At 34.2% G+C, this 21639-nt stretch overlaps 1 protein-coding gene across 1 annotated transcript in view; it reads right to left on the bottom strand.

Annotated features, from left to right (window-relative positions):
- TMEM47 (transmembrane protein 47) overlaps nt 1–19572 on the bottom strand; it is a 52138-nt gene extending 32566 nt beyond the window's left edge. The window contains exon 1 of the mRNA XM_051991018.1: nt 10661–19572. Within this exon, the coding sequence (XP_051846978.1) occupies nt 10661–10886 (226 nt within the window). The 5' untranslated portion in view covers nt 10887–19572. The remainder of the gene's footprint in view (nt 1–10660) is intronic.
- Between the last annotated feature and the right edge of the window lie 2067 nt (nt 19573–21639).

Raw genomic sequence — 21639 nt, 5'->3', positions numbered from 1 at the left:
TCAGAGAAAAAAATGTAGTCTGAATGCAAATTGAACCATGTTATTTTCACTTTTGTTTTGTGTGGCTTTTTCATTTTGCTTTTTTTCTTTTTTCACAATGTGCCTAATGTGGAAATATATTTCCATGATAGCAAATGCATAACCTATGTTAGACTGCTTGTGATCTTGGGGATGGGAGACAAATGAAGAGAGAGAGAAAAAAAAAAAAACTGGAACTCAAAATCTTATAAAAAGGGATGTTGAAAACTAGTATTACATGTAATTGAGAAAAATAAAATGCTATTTCCAACAAAGATGTTGCTAAAAATTTTCAAAATTTACATTTAAAAATGCTTTGTTTCATTAAGTTGTATTATATTTTCAAATTAATATTCACTCTCTCTCTCTTCTTCCTCCACTGAAAAAAATCAAGGGGAAAAACTCTTATGGATACCATATTCCTTCCCTCTTCTCTTTGTCTGAGAATTTACATAGTTCTATAAGTTTTAATATGAAAGAATTCCACAGAAATATGCATAACCCTGAGGAACACTGGCTAAAGCACTTTTAAATAATGGACTCATACTTTTTTTGAACTATAAAACATTTCACTTGGGTCATTGTATTTTTCTTAGTCTAAGTAAGTTGGGTCTGCCACAAAAGAAAAATTGGTCATCTTTATAAACATCAGCCCAGAGACTGATTCTCCCTGCTTTTATCTTCTGGCCAACATGAGGAAAGCAGCTGTTTCCTTAGAACAGTAGTCTACCATTAATCAATAAAGTAGCAAGCATGTATCCTATTCTGAAGTGGGGGTTAAACTGGGGTGAGGTATTTAAAAATCAGGTTGGTTAAGTTAATATTCCTGAATATTGAATTTCTGTGAAAAATATTTTAATGACTACTAAAACAGCACTTCAACTGTTTTTGATGATAGTTGTTTCTTTTCAAAATTTTTTTTTTTTTTTAAGTTGTTATTTGGCTATCTATCTATATCATCACTAGTGGAACCTCCCATAAATTGCTTTATTTACAACAGCAATAAGAATAGTGCTTGAAAAGAAAAATTTTCAAGTGTATGGATACTTTTTAGTTCTGAATATATGCAAATAAATCTATTTATATGACTAATTTTTTTAGAAAATTGCTTTCTAAAAACTTTAACAGAATTATTATTATTATAAATCGTTTAGAGCTTTTTGAATAATACACATATTACACTGTAATAATTTAGCTCTTTCTAAAATAGAAATAGATATATTCTTTCAGAAATTTGCTGTTCCCTGGTTTTCCCCATTTTTTGTCCTCATTCACACAGGCACAAACATTTATTGTTATCTTATAGCTTTCCATTTCCCTAAAACAATCTCCTTAGAGGCAGCTTGTGGTTAGTGAATAGAATGCTGGCCTTAGAGTCAGGATTAGTTGAGTTCAATTCTATCCTCAGACACTTGGTAGAGAATTCAACCTCTGGTTGCCTCACTCTTTTCCACTGTAAAATGGGGCACATTATTAAACCAACCTTGTAGGATTTTGTGAAAATTAAGGGAAATATCTATAAAATCACTTAGTACAATGTCTGATACATAGTAGGCCCTATGTAAATAATCATTCCCTTCTTTTCCCTTCCCCTACCAAATTCAATTTGGTTGACAAATACTATTAATTGTGCCTCCCATATATATGTCTTCCTTTCCATTTCCATGTGACTGCCTTACTTCAACCTTTTGTTCTTTCTTTCCTAGATCTCATTAACATTGTGTTGAATTTATTTGAGTGCAATCATTACATTTTCTAATCTACATAGTCCTGCAGAATTGATTTTTTAATGAATAATTGCAGTCATGGGTGCTTCAACACCTTTAGTGTCTCCTCAATGTCTACTAAATTGTAAACATATTTCTTAGCATAGTATTCAATACTCTCCAAGTTCTAATATTAATTTACCTTTGTGTGGAAAAAAAAAAGTCTAAAATAAAGCTGCAATCTATCATCTTGCACCATTCATTAACCCCATTACTTTGCCAAACTGGACTATTCATTGTTTTCCTCTATTTGCTCCTTATTTTCCTATATTTAAGTCATAGCATTTCTTCTAAATAGAATTTCTTGATAAATGAGATCTGTGATAATGTTTAAGTGTTATGGAAAATTCTTGGGAAGCCCCCCAAAAGAGCAAAATAAACGAATAAAAACATCAAACATATTCCATATATCTACTAAAATGACAACTCAAATTTCAACTCTTCCTTGAAACTTTTCCTCATTTTTCTAGTTTTAAGTGATCTCTCTTTCCTTTGAAGTCCTGTAGCATTTGATTTATTTCTCATGTTATATTTATCATTTTATAGCTTTCTATTTATATAAGGATGGAGTTGACTGGGTAAATCAATCAAATCACTTTACCACAGAAAATAGATCATAAAATGGAATACTCTGGTACCTTAATCAGGTGGGGATACATCTCTTATCAACATCTTCATAATTCTACAAATATGCTATACCATTCGTATGTGGAATTTCTTGAGCACCCTTCATAGGAGAGAAAAGAACAGTGGGGAAAACCGCTTGTTAAGGTGCATGAACTGTAAGACTTTTAAATGAGACCATTCTAATCACCCAAGGCTACTGTAGAGCCTTGAGGGGTCAATAAGACCCTGATGTCATTTCAGAGAGTTGTTTGAGAGCATGTGTTACAGTTATAATTATTTATATTTCATATCTCTTGAGATTCTAATTTACTTGAGGTTGGGATCGTGATCTCTTCATCTTTTTATGACTCACTGAACCCATGTCAATGGTTTGAACATAAATAGTATTCAAGAAATGTTTGTTAGATTAAGTGATATTAAAAGTCCTTTTATTGGTGATGAAAAAGGACCATTTGATTTAAGTATGTTTATAAGTATGCTAAGAGAGAATGCAATAGGTCTAACATGAATTCCCTGTATTCTCTGTCTCTAAATCTGACTGTGTTTATTTGTGTCCCTCTTGTGAATGACTTTCCTTTATCTGAAGATTTCTCACTTTATAAGAAAAAAAAAATTGTCAAACCTTCCTATGATAGAAAGAAGTAAAAGAAATAAGGAATTCTTTTTTATACATAAGTACACACATTCTGTTTATACAGTATTACCAAATTACACTTTGGCAGCTTTCAATAAAGACAGTCAAAATGAATAATTAACCTGTATAACTAAAGATAATCTTTTATAAAACAGATTTTGTTTAATTTATTGAGCAAGCAGTTTAAAATTCATATGGAATTTTATTTGAAGGATGAGAGGATATTTTTCTTACAAAAGGAATACTTGTTATGTAATGTTGAACTTTCCTATTAAAGAGAATATGTCACACTATCCATATGCCATATTATCTAAACAAGATATAAGAGTTATCAGTAGTAGCATCAGTATCCACAAATATAGACAAAAAAGAAAACAAAATGAAGCTTTGTGGAGCACTAGTGAGTAATTAGCCTTGTTTTGGCATTCATATAAAATATAAAAAAAGGCAAGTGACCTACCCTCTGTTCAAAGTTGAGGTGATCAGATCTCATTTGATTAAAAATACTGTGTATTTCAAGTTTTGTCATATGATGCTTAGAAAATGCCTAGAAACATTTTTTAAAATCATTTATCAGATATATTCCACTTAATGCAACTACAATTTCAACTATTTGTAGACATTATTATCTGTGTGATTTGCTTATTTTTTCATATGAACAAACTAGGGCCTACCAATGCTTTTCACAGAATAAGAATAATGCTTATTTGTAGAATGAATGAATAAAAACTACTCCACAAAGACATTTTCACTCCTATCCTCATATTTTTGCAGTTATAAGTTGCCATTACTCTTCAATTTGTAATCACAGAATGCCTTAGTTTCTGCCAAAAATGCCCCTTCCTATTTGAAATACTTCTTGATACCCCATGTAATTAGTACTCTCTTTTGAAATTCCTCTCTTCTTTTATATTTATTTAAATGGGTACATTTTATATCCTCTTCACTCCAGGAAAATATAAGGTACTGGGGAGCATAAATCATTATATTTGTAGGTCAGGATAATGCCTAACATTTAATAAGTGCTCAATAAATGTTTTGTAAGTTGTCTTTTTATTTTAAAAGTTTTTGATGTCCCAAGAACATGTTTCCATAAATAGAATGTTATTATTCTGTTATTTTGGAAAATGAAGAGAACAAACTATGTATATCCAATATCACAATTTTCTTTTTATTTAAATTGTTTTGAGCATTTTAAGCCACAAATTGGTAGATGACCTAAAATTGTAGTTTTATTGGTTCTTTGTAGAAAATTTTGCATTAAAAATAATGATTAATATTATCAGAATAAGATAAATTGTAAACATTTTATCCTACTACTTAAATTCATTCACAACATGATGTCCATCCTACTTTCCCATTATTTCCACCTATATGTTATATATTACAAAAAAATAATTTTAATCTGCAATTTCCACTCCTAGTATATGTAGTCAATCCCCACAGCTAAACTAATAGAATCATAGGACCATAACTCTGGAAGGGACCTAGAAGTCATGGAGAAGATCAATCACTTGCCTAAATTCCTTTAGATGCAGGTTTCAAACCCAGGTCTTCCAACTTCACATTCAACTCTTTTCATTGAACTGTGCTCCTTCCTCATTTTCTCCAGCTCAAGTGTTTTTTGTTTGTTTGTTTGTTTGTTTTCCTTGCTAACATTTAGTTTAAGATGTATTTACTCTAGAGAGTATGCCCTAATCCTTATAATCAGAAGTGTTCTCTTCCTCCCCAAACTTTTCCAAGGCAACTTTTCTATATTTCTCCTGTACATCATATATACTACAATTGTTGTAAATGTTGTATGTTCCCTAAATAACTGTAATTCCTCCTCATGAAAAGAAAATTCCTCATTCATCTTTGTTACCCTACTGCCTTAATGGCATGTAATATTCCCTTGATATGTGCTTGTTAAATTGTAGATATTACATTGCCAAGGACTGTAATATTCAGATGTAATTGTGTAGCTTAAAAAGCACCACAGAGTTTAAGATAAAGAAATTCTTTTTATTGCACTCTCAAAAATCTGCTATTTAAGAAAGGAGACTTAAATGACTTGTCCCAAAGATTTACCTTTCATTTGATGTATATTACAGAAAACACAATGAAATTTTCATAAGCTACTATTAGAAAACAAAACTAAAGCCCACTTTATAAGTGCAATATGCTATACAAGAATCTATGGTTTTTATTAGAGATGTGATAGGAAAACAATATCATAATATTAATTCATGTGTGTGTGCATATACATACATATATGCTATGAATGTTGTGAAATATATTGTGTGTGGAATTATACTAAACTAAACATGATTTTTATCTGATACATACACTTTCTAAAATAAGCAACAACCATAAATTGTTGGGAAAAAAATGACAAAACAGACTTCTTTCTAATAGCATGCCTTTGAATATGGATGTTTTTGTGAACTCCCCATTGTTCATGTTCATTCAATTTTAACTTGTAGCTAACTACTGAAGTATATTTGTATAGGTGGATGAAATTCATATTTTAAAGTAAGGGTTTTTTTACAGGAATAATAACAAGTAGCATTTGTATCTAACTTTGAAATCTGCAAAGTTTTTTTTACAAATATCGACATGTTATCTTCATAATTCTGGGAGGTAGTGCTCTTATTATCCCCATTTTACAAATATATTTTTAAAAAAACTGATGAAAAAAGAAGTTAAATGATTTTCCCAGGACCACACAACTAATAGGTATCTGATATGAAGTGAGGTCTTCCTAACATTAGGTTCAGGATGCTATAAATTATACCATTTAGTTGTCTCCAATTGATTAATAAAATTTTGCAAAAGCCTTGATGGAGCTAGAAATGAAGGTTTCTAAAGAACCCCCCCCCAAAAAAAAAAAAAAAAAGTATCCATCTCTTTGCTCGATAAAGTACAGGAGATGACTCAACATGCTAAAGAGAAGAAAACACTAGATTCAAAGGACATAAATTCAAGTAACTATTTTCCTTTTAGTACTTGTATGATATTGTACAAGTTAACTTCTCTAAGTCTCAGATTTTCTACTGATATGAAGTTTGAACTGGGATACTAATGCCCTTTAGAAACTCTAAATTCAATCCTGGAATAAATTAAGATATATGGATATTTGGAAGTCTGAGAGATTATGGTAAAAAAAGGTTCTGATGAAGTTGAAATGAACTATTTATTTTTTTTATCCATATTGTACTTTTTGAAGAATTGTTTTTAGATATATAATTAATTTCAAAGTATTTGATACTAAGTGAAATTGTTTATCAATTTTTTTTATATTTGTTTTTGGACTTAACAAAATTTCATTTCTTCTGCTTATGCTGTTTTCAAGTAGGAGAGAACATTGTCCTACCCATCTTGCTGAGCTATTTGTAAACACTAGTCAATATCAACTCATTTAAAGCAATGAGCCACATCTTCCCTGGAGGAAGACACCTTCTGAGCTGGCAATTTTGTTTCACAAGGATGCTTAGTATCAAAGTCTGCATGGATGTTGCATTTGTGGACATGAGGCCATCAAATCTCAGGAATTTAGAAATGTTCAGATACTCTGGTAAGTACTGTGTCACTGAAAGTAGATTTTTATTGCTATGTGTTGAAAAAAAAAGATTATTGGGCAAAATGATATCTCAAACTACGGTTTAAAATGATTTTTTTAAAGTCTTGTTTTATGATTGGGAAAAAAAATTTGGCCTATAATTAACATAAACTTTATGAAACTTCCAAAACTATGTTAATGATTTACATTTTTAAAAAGTGGCTATATTTAGGATTTCTCATAAATGGCTATAACATATTCCTTAGGTGAGGGGGAAGGGGACTGTGTATTAAAATCAATCCATAGTCTGAATAGATTATAGCTAAATGGACTCCATGTATCACAATAGGCACTACAAAGGTTAACCATGGTGATCTGATCTTTTGTTGATTTTTGCTTACTCAATAGGTCACTCTGACCTCAGAAGAATAGTCTGGGTTTATTTTTTAAAAGCTATTTAAAATATCACATGCACAATATACACTTTTGCCAAAAAGTCACAATGTAATACTTTTATGACTTAATAAGCTACTAGGCTACAATTTTAGGAATACTCTGTGTGTGTATACACATAGAATATATAGTTAGTTGGTATATCTGATCTCTTCTCACTTCAAGATTGTGATAAACCTTAATTATGCAATACTAATAAAAAGATCAAAACAAAATAATCAAGTAAAAGAGTTATTGTCATTGTTATTCTCAATAAATTCATATTAAAATGTTTTACAAAAGACTACCTAAAAAGTGGTCTGCCTCATTATACTTCTGAAGAAATCCAATGAGTCATATTCTTCTGAATATAATATCTTGTACTCTCATGAGCATAAATGTGAGTTGTCCCAAGTTTGTAGACTTGAAATGTTTTTCTTCCTCTCCACATTGAATCTCATGCTAAATCTATTTTTCTAATCTAATCTTTGGAACACTTATGGAAATATTGCATTTGAACTGATCAACCGACAATCTGAATTCCTACATCAGAACAGGAGAAGGTATGGTTGGGAGACCTTATGGTTGGGAGAGCATATGGTTTTGGAACATTATGGCTGATTAACCCACTCCCAGGATGAGTATAGTTCATACTACAAGTGCTGAAGCTGGCTTCAACAGGCCCATGCAAGCAGGGGCATTGCTATATCTGTTAAAACTGCAAAATGGGTTACAAACAGCAAAGGATGCACCATTTTTATCAAAATTAAAATACTGCATTGAAATAGAAGGGATATGCAAACAAGGGATGAACAGAAACAGAGCATGTTGCTTCAGTAGAAATATTGTTGAAAATTTCCTGTTACAAAAACAAAAACAAAAAACAACACGAACTTGTCATTTCATGGCAGTTCTAATTCTAATTAAGACAAAGCTTTTTAATTAAGCCTTGAAGATGCTGTTAAGGGACATTAGGAAAATTGTCCTTGATAGTGCCTCCTGAAGTAATCCACTTCAAGGGACAATGAAGTCCATCTCTTCAAAGCACCAGAAAAGATGTTTTATCACTGCTTTCTGCAGTTTCTCACAACCAACCAGCTAAAACTCAGCTTGTTATAGAACACAAACAGCAGAGCAAAAGACTGCCAGCTTCTGTGCTGGCTCTCACTACCTCTTTTATATAGTTAAAAATATTATTTTTTCATACTCAGAAGTTCCCTTGAAATAAAACACACACTCTCACCCACATATTGTAATAATTTGAGGAAGAGAAAGGGACAGAGTGGTTTTCTTATATGCCTCCTTTCCTAAACTAGTAAAGAATGAACAGCAGACTACCAGCATAAAGAGCTGTTCAGGTCTCCTTAAAATAAAGCAATTACCACTTCTTTTCCAGAAGCTTGTTAAGTGTAGCTCTTCTGGGATTTTTTTTTTTTTTTAACTAAAATAAAGCCAAATTGATACTTAGGAATTTTAACAGAAATGAAATCAAAAGTAAGAATTTTGGGGGGAGCCAGTAGAATTAAAAAGGACAAAAGTGTCTTCCTTGGATTTTTACCTTGAAGTGTGAGACTTACCTACATTTACATTATGCTTATGTCTCCCTATCCCCTATCCTCTTTTCAAATTTATTATTATTATTTAATTAAGCTATAGATGTCTGTTGAGGCAATTAAGGAAAGATTAACCAACACTGCTTACTGTTCAACAAGCCCAATCTGGCTGTTCTCCATTCCCCACATTCTTTGGAAGTATAAAGAGGGAAGAATGTGAAAATAAAGAAGGGATTTAAGCCGTTATTTTTTTAACCTCTCTGGAAAATGTCTTTATGCAATCAGGGGGTATTATTTCAGGAGACAGTGAGAAAGGGGCAAACGATTCCCGTTGCTAAGGAAACATGTTGAAGCTGACATTCCTACATAAATTTCCATTTATATTGAAGAGTAGAAAGAAAAGGTATTTTCTTCCAAAGTTTGTTGTTACTTAAAGAAGATCCTTTAAAAAACTAGTCTGGGTCTTCAGTTGCAAACTACTCTCATGGAAAAAGAGGCTACATAATGTCCTCTTGCCAGTTCCCTAGATGGTGAATTAAAACAACCATCACCAAAAAAAATTGTTAGTTTATTTTGAGTTGATGTTTTCTGGGTCCCCAGTGAAAAATAAAGAGTAAGTCAAAAAAGTCGACCAATTAAAATTACTTTCTTCAATGTCAAGGAAACAAGACAAAGACAAATCCCAGGGAGTCGGTTTTTGTGCTGGTGTGAGTTTGGGCATAACTTGCCAACATGTCTAGTGAAGCTTCGCAAGTTTTCTCAACAGAGCCTAAACTAAACCATATATAATGAAAACTAACTTAGTCCATCCCATCTCAGTGCTTAGTGCCCAACATTTTATTTCCTTAATAGTAAAATCATTTTTGACTGTAATTTCATACGGCTTAAAACCAACAGTGAAAGAAACCAGAATGGTAACAATAGTATAGCAACAAGAAAGTAGGAGGCGGCTAAAGAGGCCGGTAGCCCATGACAGAGAGAAATGCACATTAGGCCAAGGATAGGGGGGCTAGTAGGGTCGCGTGGTGGAGGTAGTGCGAAGCAAGGGAAGGAGTGGGTGGAGGAAGAGTGTATATAGAAGCGTGGAAGCTAAACATCCCTAGGAAGAGGGGTTTACTTGTTTGTACCAGAGAAGAGGGTGAGTCACTGACTCTTGCTCTCCTTTCTCTCACCTCCTACCCTGTAAAAGAAGGTTAATCGTTGCAGCCTACATAAACAACCAGCAGTGGAAGTCACAACTTTCTAGTTCACCCCGAAGAAAGAAAAGATTTTTTTGGAGATGATGGCCGAAGAGGAGAAAAGAAGGGGAAAATCCAGAAAAATCATTTACTGTGCTACCAAAAAAGGAAACAAACCATTCACTCTTACAGCTACTCTGTTATTCTTCCAAATCTACAGAGGCATAAAATCCCAAACAAAATCTGAGTTAGGAAAATCCAAGATAACGTAAAGGTGGACATCAAGAGAGGGAAAGAAAATAAACTCAGAAAAATGACTCTCAGAGTAAGAAAGGATGTAGAGTGAAACATAGAATTTACGGAGACCACGGGTCTTTTTTTGAGGGGGGGAGGGGGTGTTTTATTTTGCTTTTCCACGTTCAAAAAATGGGAGTGGGGAAGGCGTATTGTTTTTAAAACCTCCACATGGTCCTTACCACAAATTATACCAATTAACAAAATAAGGTGCTACTTGTGAGTTAGAGAAATGGCTAAATGAACATAGCAGTAGTGATGGGGGGTGGAGGGAGGCATTGGAAAGAGAGTTTAGTATGAAGAAATTTGGCCCAAGGCCTGGGGTGGAATTTGGGATTTGGGATGTGCGATGGGAAAAAGCCTGAGACAAGGATTAGAGTTGGGAAAGGGGTTGCAGACACTACTTGGAAGAATCACCCACACGGGTGCCTGCAGGGGTTAGCCTGTGAGAAACCAGATACCATATGGGAAAAAGCGGGGTTAGGCGGGGGCAGCACTTCGTGGGTAACAGAAGTATGGGAGGGAACTGAGGCTCTTTAGGATGGGGACAGATAGGAGCAAAGGGAGGAGCGCGGGGCGGGCGGGGAGGAGGAGGTACATTACAGAAGAGCTCTCACCGCTGCTCAGAGTGGACTCGCAGTGCCAGATGTCTACGTTGGCGGGTTTCCGGCAGCACTCCCACAGGGACAGGTAATATTGTTGATCCGCTGTGACCCAGGCCGGGCTCAGTACCGCTCCCAGATCCAGACACAGAGCCAGGAAGATGCATACCAGCCCCACTAGCTTCAGCGGGGTCAGCACCGATACACGCACCTCCTCCATCCCGCTGCCAGCTGAAGCCATGCCCAGGGGAGCCGCTACCAAATCTGGCCCCCAGCAACTCTGGCCCCCTCTGGGATTAGGAGAAAATGAAATACCGCTTCCGGGAGATGTAGGGCGAAAACACGCACAAAATTAAATTAAATTAAACTCCACTAAATAATCATAAAAATAACAAGCCAATCCTGTTAAGAGTTACACTTTCCTTCCTGCTTCCCTTACCCCACCCCCCAAATCTAGCAGCTTGGATTGGAAGAATGGTCAGGAATGCTGCAGCTGCGAAAGGTAATAGAGGGTGGAGAAGTGTCCTTTTGCTTCTATTCCAGGTGATGCAGCCACTGAAGGAAACCGCGGCATCGGCACCTCGAAGCTTTGGTTGCCCAGTTCTCCAGCGCTTAGCTCTCTAGCTTTCTCACTGTGTGCAGTGCCCAGTTTCCAGCTCTGCCCAGCTCGCTTACTCCTCCCATCTCCCCTCCTCCTGTCTGCAGGGAGGCGGGGAGGAGAAAAGGAGGGAGAGAGGGAGGAAAGGGCGGCCGCGTCACTGTCCGGGCTTTGCCAAGGATAGATTAGAGAAAGGTTTATAACTCTGTAGTCCCCCAAGCCTGACAAGGCAAGCAACAGCCGGTGGGGTGGGGTCTCGGACACAAACTCTTTCTCTCTCATTTACTAGGCTCCTTACTGAGCTGTTACTGGACAATTCCTAGAAGATTCATTGCCCATCCCCCACCAAGCCTTTACTTTCTCTGTCACCTCGCCCTCCCCCAAACCATGTCATGTGGTTTTTCTTTTTATAGCAGGGAAGGAGGGGTCCTTTTCTAGAAGGCGTCAGATTTTTAACTCCTCCTAGGTTTCCTATCCGCAGCTGTTGCTGGCAAAAGATTTATCAGCTGCACTGTCAGGTTCAGTCATCCCGCTTGCCCTCTGGTATGATGGAGAGGTGTTTGTATGTAAAAGAAAAGTTGGTAGCATTTTTTTTTCCACTTTTCCAACCCAGGACTCGATCTTGTTTTCCTAAACCCCATCCCTCTGTTCCCCACAGCATATGTCTTTCCCCTTTTGATCTGATGCTCTTTCTTTTGATTTGCTTTTTCTTAGGCACCTAACTATAACAGATGTCCCAGTTGCTTTTGAAAAGAAACAAAGGAGGGTATCCTTATTCAACATAAAGTTCCATATGTGAGCTAGTCTGTGAAGTTCATTTACTCCACACAATTTACTAAATTCAACGAGTAAAGGAAATTGGGGGTGGGGTGAGGATGGAAACTAGATATAAAGAGTGCTCTGCCCTCAGGGAATTGAAAAAGTGACAGAATATTTGCAAATTAACTATAATACAAGTTAGTTTATAAATACTTGCCCACGCCTACAGAGAAAGATTATTCTTTAAAGTGCATCAGTTAAGGCTTTGGAGAAGATAACATTTAAGGTAGGTTTGGGATTATTGCTTAGAATACTAATAGGTTAAGTGGGAGGAGAGCATTTGGGGTATTGGAAATGAGTTAAATAAACCAAACTGCAAGTATTTGGGATTAGGGAGGAGCCCCAGATGACTAGATTTAAGCTATTTGAGAAATGAGATAAAGTTTTGAGCCTGTGGAGAATAATGAAGGCTAGATGAGTTTGAACTTTATGTAATAGGTAATGGGGAGCCCCTGCAAGCATTTAAGTAATGGAATGTGTCCTTTTCTATTATGCACTATCTTCTGCTTTAAAGATCATAGTGACAAATTAAAAAAAAAAAAAAAAAAAAGGAAAGAAAGAAAATGTATCTGTTACCCCTTCTATTCTGACTGACCCTATTCCACTAGATACTCTTGTGTCTTAAACTCTAACCTCACTCCTTTCCTGATTGATCTCCATCTGTCATCTGTCTGGTTTCCAAGTTTAGGTAGTTGTGGGTGGGAGTAGGGGTGAGTACCATACCAATGGGATCCTTCACATCTCAGAAGGTAATAATACTAGGGAACTTCAACATAGACACTCCCTCAACTACTCTAATTTTTCAATTGTTTCGCATGCTCTTTTTTCATGACTTAATTTTCTACCCCTCTTTAGCCAGACGGAAAGATGTCCTTTTAACTTGGTATCACCTCTAAATGCACTACCTCCGTGTTCATAATTTTAAAAATTCCTTTACCTGAAAAAATCTAAAGGCTTTAAATCACTTCTAATTTCTTCCAAATTCGCACCTTTCTTTTCATCTATAAAGTGATTTCCAATTTCTTGACTTCGAAATTTTCTCCCAGGCCATCAATCCTGCTCTAAAAACACTCTCCTTTTCCCAACTTAACTCTTGGTGAACCACTCCAATGATGTCCTCTTGAGTCCTCTGCCACCTTAGCATATTATGCATTTTGTCTTGTCAAGCCTCTGCCTTATATCACTACCATCCATCATTGCCTTCACCTACACACTTGCTTACTGAATGAAGGTGGAAAAAAAAAATCATACAACTTTTGAATTCCATACAAATTTGTTACAAAACTTCAGCTGGGGCCTCTCTGCTACTAGACAATTTTAAAAATGTCCCTAATTAACTCATATACTGAACACAAACTCTCTCAAAACATGTTATCCCCTCTCAAACCTTTCATCTCTTCCCCTTGATCTCAGTTAAGAACTTTATCTCATATTTTACTGGAGGGAAAAATGAAGTCATGAGCAGGATTAGGGGCAGAACCAAGATAGCAGATTAGGGGCAACCACCCTCTCTCTCCTGACATTTCCCAGGAAACATCTTTAAAATAATGTCTCAAATAAAATTTTGTAGTGACAGAACTACCAAAAGCTTAGAGAGAGGCATTTTTCCAGCCTGGGAAAATTTAAGAAATAACTAGGAGAAGTCTCTGACATGGGAGTGGAGGCCTGTCCAGAGTTCACACAACTGGAGGTAGCAGCAGCAGTTGATACTGCTGTTTCAGGAACTCTCAGCCCAGAAACAGTAATAGGGTAAAATAACTAGTCAGCAAGTGATGACAGGGGATACTTTGCTGGAATTGGGTATAATTGGTGATGATTGGCAACTCAGTTTTCCATACACAGTTCTGGGTCACAACTCCAGACTAGAGAGGAGCACTGGTGATTGTTCTGCAGGGAGAATGGTCCCTGATCATAGTTCCAAAGCAAAGAGGAGTACTAACAATTTTAGTTTGAGAGGAACAGCAGAGCTTTCCAGGTAAAGATTAGAGTGAAGACCAGAAGAGCAGTGACCATGCCTGTCCCAGGATCATAATGATGAGATTAGATTCAGGAAACCAAAAATTAAGAGATTAGAGTTTCTGGTGGTCAGGGAGTTAAATGATGAGGTTAGTGGCAAGTTCAGGGTCCAGGGAACCAAATGAAGAGGTTTGGCTCCCCTAAATCCCCTTGGGATTCAGCACATGAGTAGGAAGTTTTGGGAACCCCCCTTCTGGCTGTGAAGAAATCCTTTGTAAAGGAATTTACAAACCCTAAAAGCTAGACTGATAAAAAGAAGTTTATTATAGGCATTGGGAAGTCAGCTATGCATGAATAGAAAGGCTGAATTCCTTTGTGGCAAGGTCCCAACAGGAGAGTAAAGTAGTGGAGGAGTCCTGGCAGAGAAATAGGTGAGGGAGATAAAGAGAGTGTAATGCTGAAAGAGAATATTATTCTACCGGGCAGAGACTGCTATGCCAGGAACAGAGAGAGTTTCCTTGGCATGGCATATTAGGTCCTCTGCAAGGATTGAGCCTCAAGTTATTATTTTGATAAGGAAATCTGAGACAGAAGGTTCAATTGAATGAGATTCCCTCAATGCTGTCACTGCCCCCAGGCCTATATGAGAACACTTCCTGGGAGTGGTTTTGAGCCAACAATAGGGTAAAAAATATCTTGGCATTGAATACTTCAACTAGTTCTACCAAGATAAACTACTTTATCTTAGTTCCTTGGGGGGGTTGTCTCAAAGAGGAGTATTCAAGGAAAATTTCTCCTTGAAGGAGTTTTCAGAGAGTTTTGGAGTCCCTTCATCAATACTGCTCTGGAAGCACCAAAAATTTACAGATCCCCAAAACAAGCTCTGAAAATAGAAGGACAAAAATGCCTGAAGGTTAGGACAATGCTTCCCCATCCTTAAGTAAACAGAATGCAGCTTTGAACAAAAAGTTCAAAGTTAAGAAGTAGACTGGAACAAATGAGCAAAAAAAAAAAAAAAAAAAAAAAAAAAATGACCATTATAAACCCAAAAGAAGAAAAAGGTCTCAAAAATGCTGATTAGACAAAAACCCACCAAGAATTCCTGGCATAGTAAAAGAAAAAGATGAGAGTTTTAGAGAGGAAAATGGGAAAAGAAATGAAAGTGATAAAGGAAATTTATGCAAAGAGAATTAACAACTTGGCAAGAGAAGCACACACATAAAGGCTGAAGAAAATAACCCCCCAACAACTCCTCTTCCCCTAAAACTCTCAGAATTGAACAAATGGAAATAGAGATACAAAAATTCACTGAAGAATTTTTTAAAAGACAAAATTGACTAAATGGGGAAAAAAAGGTACAAAAGCTCAGTGAATAAAATGATTCCTCAGAAATTAAAATTGGATAAGTGAACATAAATAACTCCATGAGACACAGAGAAATAATAAAATGAAGTCAAAAGAATGAAAAAAAATAGGAAAAATGGAAAAACAAATGCCTTGGAAAATAGAATGAAGAGAAATAATTTAGCATTATTAGATTATCTGAAAGTCATGTTCAAAGAAATAACCTGCACATAATATTTCAAAAAAGTTTCAAGGAAAACTGTTCTAATATCGTAGAACCAGAGGATTAAGTAGAACTTGAAAGAATTCTTCTATCATCTCCTGATGATAATGGAATAATGGAAGGGGCAGTGGTTAGAAGCAAAATATATTTCTGATGGGAGACAGATAAAAACAAAAGAAGAGAGAGAGGGAAAAAAGGAGGAGCAAGAAGAGGAGGAGGACAGAATGAAGGAAGGAAGACAAGAAAGAAGCAAAGAGGAAAGAAAAAAAAAAAAAACAGTACCTAGTGAAATTGACAATTAGTAATCACAAATGTTACGACTAATAGGATGATCTTATCCAAAATATGAAAGCATACAGCAGAAGAGATTAGAAATCAGAATCCAACAATACTCCATTTACAAGAGACACACATGAAACAGAAAGAGGCAAAATAAAAAGCTGAAACAGAATCCAGTATTCATCAGCTAAAATTAAAAAAAAATCATGATTTCAAACAAAACAAAAGCAAAAATAAGCCTACTTAAAAGAGATAATCAAGTAATCTATATTGTTCTAAAATGTACCATAGAAAATGATAAATAAAAATTTATTTAAGCAAATTTTTCTTGTAAAGACCTAATTTCTCATTAGCCATTCCCCAATTAGTATATTATTAAAAGATATTCACAAAAAAATCATCAGAAAAAGAAACCAAATCTATCTATAATCATATATAATGCTACAATCAAGATAGTCGATGGATTAAAAATGGAGATTCATAGTTTCATGTAGAAGAATTCTTTTCATTTTCTTGTTTGTGCTGAAATATTATGTCTAATGGTTAAATTCAGAATAAAAGAATAGTATTTAAAAATTAAATTAATTTTTAAAAGTTCCATTGAACTATTAAAGCCATAAACAATATCAATTTTATACAAGAATTAATTCTGACATGATGAAAATATTCTGTTTTTGATGACATTTCTCTATCTAAGGAGTACCTGAACTACAGACATTGGATGTTGATAGCCTGCCAATCTCAAGTTAAATTAATTATATCATTTTCAAGACACAGATATTCTTAAATGGAAGAAAGTAAAACAAAAGAAAACAAAATACTTCATGAGAGCAAACAAACAAAGCTTGTTCTTTATGCTTTCTATATTTGCTTGAAGTAGCTAGCAATGTCAGTCAAAGAAACATTTATTAGGCAACCACATATGAATTAATCATTTTGCCAATGGCTGCAAATACAAAAAGCAAACAAACAAACAAAAATCAGTACCTAACTTTGAAGAGCTCACAATCTATTGGGAGAGACAACCATTAAAAAAAACTATGGATAAAAAAGTTTATGTATACAAAATATTCACAAGATAAATCTTTAAAATTAAGAGGGATTATTAAGAACTTTGAATAGAAAGTGTTATTTTTAGCAGACACTGAAAGGAAATTAAGAGGTAAAAAATAGAAGAGAGAGCGTTAGAGGAATGCAAGATAACCACTGAAACTTCCTGGCATTAGGAGATGGAGGATCTTGTTTGAAAAACAACAATAACAACAAGAAAAATACCAACATGGAAGAAAATAAGGAAATGAGGATGACTAAACTAAAGAGTACATATGGGGATATGAATTATAAGAAGACTGTTAGGGATGAGGGAGAGACAGACTAGATTATGAATGTATTTGAATGCCAAGTCAAAGGTTTTAGAAGTGATAGGGGATCATGTGACTTTATTGAGCAGGAGAATAATATAATAAAGTATGTGTGTTAGGAAAAAAAAAAAAAACTTTTACATTTGAGTGAAGGACCAACTGGATTGTGGAAAGATTTGTGGCACAAAATCGAATCATTATATTGTTGCAATAATCTAGAAATGAGATGATTAGATCCTACATCAAGATAGTGATTGTATCAGAGGAGATACAAGGAGAGATATCATAAGATGAAATTGGCAAACCCTGGTAATAGTTTGAATACCCACGGTAAGAGACAAGAGAGGATGACTACAAGATTTTGACCCTGGGAAAATGGGAGGATGGAAATGTCCTTGATAATGAAGTTTGAAAGTGGGATGGTTTGGGGAGAGGTAACAGGGAAAGCTAACGAATTAAATTTTGGACAAGTAGTTTAACATAGCTATAGAACATTCAATTGTTATGTGTAATAGAAATACCAGACAGGAAACCTGCAGAGAGATTAGGAGTGAATAATTAGATTTAAAATCATCAGCATACCCCATATGATAATTGAATCTATAAGAGCTGATAAGAGCATCAATGAAAATAGGATAAATAGAGAAGAGAACAAAATCTAGGACTGAGAACTTTGGGGAAATGCATTATTTGCTAGCATGATCTGCAAAATGAAGGAGAATGAGAATAAGCTGTTGGATGTGTTGAAGAGTAATCAGAAGAGAGTAGAGTAGTAAAAACCTAGAGAGAAGAAAGTACCAAGGAGAAGAAGGTGATAAACATTGTCCAAAATTGCTAAAAAAAAAAAAAAAAAAAAAAATCAATAATAATATGGAATCTGAAAAGTTGTTTAGATTTGGCAATTAAGAATTCATTGCTAATTTTGGAGAGAATGATTTTGTTTGAATGATAAATTAGATTATACATATCTATATTAAGAATAATGAGAAGAAAGAAAGTGAAGATGTTTTGGATATTGGCTTCTCCAGTCTAGACACAAGCAAGAAAGATGTGATATGTGGGATAATAGAAGTAATGAATATATTAAGGGAGAAATGTGTGTATATGTTTGTGTGTGTTTGTGTGTATGTGTGAATTTGTATATGAGAGTGAGAGAGCGAGAGAGAGTGACAGAAAGACAAACTGAGTGAGAGAGACAAAGGATAAGGAGGGAAAAGGGGAGCAGGAGGGAGTGGGAGAGGGAGAAGGAGAGAGAGAAAGAGTGGAGGGGACATGGGCATATCTATAGACAGTAGAGAAGCAGCCAATGTACATCAAGAAATTACAGGTAAGAGGGAATGTGGTCATAGAGATGAAAATTATCTATAGAAGACAGAGTGGAATAGGATCACTTGTTCATATAATGATGTTTGCCTTGTCAATAAGAAGTACCACTTCATAACATGAGACAAAAGTCAAGAAAGAGATGGTGGCAGAAGTTATCTAGGTAATGTGAGATGAGAAGAGAAAAAGAGAGAGTTCTCAGCAAATGTTCTCATTAAAAAAAAAAAAAAATAGTGTATTCTTTATTTTTAACATTGTATTATTTTTAAATTGTAAGTTTCAAATGCTCTACTTTTTTTCCTTTATCCTATACCCACTAAGAAGGCAGGCATTGTATTTGTTTTCTTCTGACAATTCTTTGCTTATTTTCTTTGCTTTCAAAAAAGTTTCAATAATCTAAGTTTTTTGTTAATTACTATTGATAATTTATTTGGCATACCATGAATCACCTACTTCAATGAACAGAATGAAGGACAAAAACAAAAACAAAAACAAAAAACAACTTTTATAACCAGCATAGTGATTCAAATTTAATCCCAATGGTGAGAGTGTTCAAAAACATTTTTAATCTTATGTCCATTACCTCTCTGTCAGATGGTAGGTGACATGCTCCAACATTTGTCCTTTAGAGATGTAATTGGTCATTATTAGAATCTTAAAATCTCACATTTTAATTTATTAGAACATTAAAATCTCAAAAATTACTGGGGAAATTTGAAATTTGTCAAGCAGAAACTAGGCCTGACCTGCAACTAACACCATATGATAAGATAAGATTAAAATGGTTTCATGATCTAGACATAAAGATTGATATTATAAATAAATTAGAAGAACAGAACAGTTTAACTCTCAGACCTATGGAAGAGGAAGGAATTTGTGACCAAAGAAGAATTGGAGATCATTATTGATCACAAAATAGATAATTTTGATTATATTAAGTTAAAAAGGTTTTGTACAAACAAAACTAATGCAGACAAGATTAGAAGGGAAGCAATAAATCAAGAAAATATTTTTACATTCAAAGGTTCAGATAAAGGCCTCATTTCTAAAATATTTAGAGAATTGATTCAAATTTATAAGAATTCAAGCCAATCTCCAATTGATAAATGGTCAAAGATGTGAATTGTCTGTTCATATTCTTTGACCATTTATCAATTGGGAATGACTTTTATTCTTATAAATTTGACACAGTTCTTTACATATGTTAGAAATGAGACCTTTATCAGAAAAACTGTAAAGATTTTTTCCCAGTTTTGTACTTACCTTTTAATCTTCCTTCTGTTGGTGTGTGTGTGTCTGAGTGTTTGTGCACAAAACCTTTTTAATTTAATGTAATCAAAGTTGTCTATTTTACTTTTCATAATGTTCTGTATATTTTCTTTAGTTATAAATTCCTCCCTTCTCCAAAGATTTGATAGGCAAATTATCCCTTGTTCTCCTAATTTGTTTATGGTATCATTTTTTAATGCCCAAATCATGTATCCATTTTGATCTTTTGGTATGAAGTATGAGAGGTTTATGTAAAGTTTCTGACATATTATTTTCTAGTTTTCCTATCAATTTTTGTCAAATAGTGAGTTCTTATTGCAGAAGGTGAAGTTTGGGGATTTAACAAATACTAGATTACTATAGGCCTTGATTATTATATTACATGTATCTAATCAATTCCACTGATCTACCACTTATTTTTTAGCTATTACCAAATGCTTTTGATGACTTGCTTTATAAAATAATTTTAAGTTTGGTACTATTAAGCCACCACATTTTACATATTTTTTTCATTATTGTCTTGATATTCTTGACTTTTTATTCTTCCAGATGAATTTTGTTATTATTTTTCTAATTCGTTAAAATATATATTTTTTGGCAGTTTGATTGGCATGGTACTGAAAAAGTAGACCAGTTTAGGCAGAATTGTCATTTTTTGTTATGTTATCTTGATTTACCTATGAGTAATTGATATTTTTCCAAATGTTTAGATCTGACTTTATTTATGAGAAGTATTCTGTAACTGTTCTTGGTTTATCTTGGCAGGTAGACATCCAGATATTTTATTTTGTTTACAATAATTTTAAATGGAATTTCTCTTTTAGTCTCTTGTTGATGGTCCTTGTCAGTAATATATAGAAATGATGATGATTTCTGTGGGTTTTTTATATTCTGCAACTTTGCTAAAGATGCTAATTGTTTGCAGTAGAACCTTTTTTTCCCCCCCTTTGGGATGAAAAGCAACAGACAATAGCTCTTTTACATTGTGATGAAGAGATGGTTTATAGGATAGCACTACTAGCATTTAGTGAGTATCTACTGTGTTCCAGGTATTGTATTAATTGAAGCCCGACATAAAAAATGAAGAAACATTATTTTGTTGTTGATAGGGAGAGCATTTCAAATTTTTTCTGGACACTCAAATTTTCATCTTGAGCAACCGTTAGATGCTCAAGATAATGGGCATTACTGCACCAACTTTTCAAAATATGATAGAACACAGTTTGACAATTCTTTAGCAATGACATTCACACAAAGAAAAATAAAAATTTCTCTTGACCTCTATTTTTTTATTGGACAAATAGGATTAATAATATTTTAATCAATTCATTCACATGGACATGGTAGGCACTAAATAAAATGAAATAAAAAATTCCATTGTATTTTAAATTTTCTTCTTCTCTGTTTTTTTTCACTAAATCAGTGTTCTTAAAGGAGCCATTTATTGTGATTGTAACCACATGTGCAAAATGAGGGGGATAGAATAGATGATCTCTAATGGAAGATTCCTTTTAGCTCTAACATTCTGATTCAAAAGATGTAGCAAGTTGTGACTCAGAAAGTTTTTTAAGTTAGTGGAAATTTTTATATTAAGCATGAAGCAACTAATTCCATTAACTTTAATTTTATATCCCTGTAATTTTTCAGTATTTGTTACTTTATACTTTGAAACTATAGTGAATACATAAATATGGATATATTTTAATAATTCTATGCATTTTCAGTTTTTTTATTCTTATCCAATTTTCTCGTAATTCCTCCACAAGGATTTACTCAATGTCTTGGAGGACTTCTTTTAATTCTTTTCATATCTTTCAGATGT

The sequence above is a fragment of the Antechinus flavipes genome, chromosome 3 (genome assembly GCF_016432865.1).
Source record: "Antechinus flavipes isolate AdamAnt ecotype Samford, QLD, Australia chromosome 3, AdamAnt_v2, whole genome shotgun sequence".
NCBI lineage: Eukaryota > Metazoa > Chordata > Mammalia > Dasyuromorphia > Dasyuridae > Antechinus > Antechinus flavipes.
Note: the sequence above shows the minus strand (reverse complement) of the source record. Positions and strands in the feature narration are given on the sequence as shown.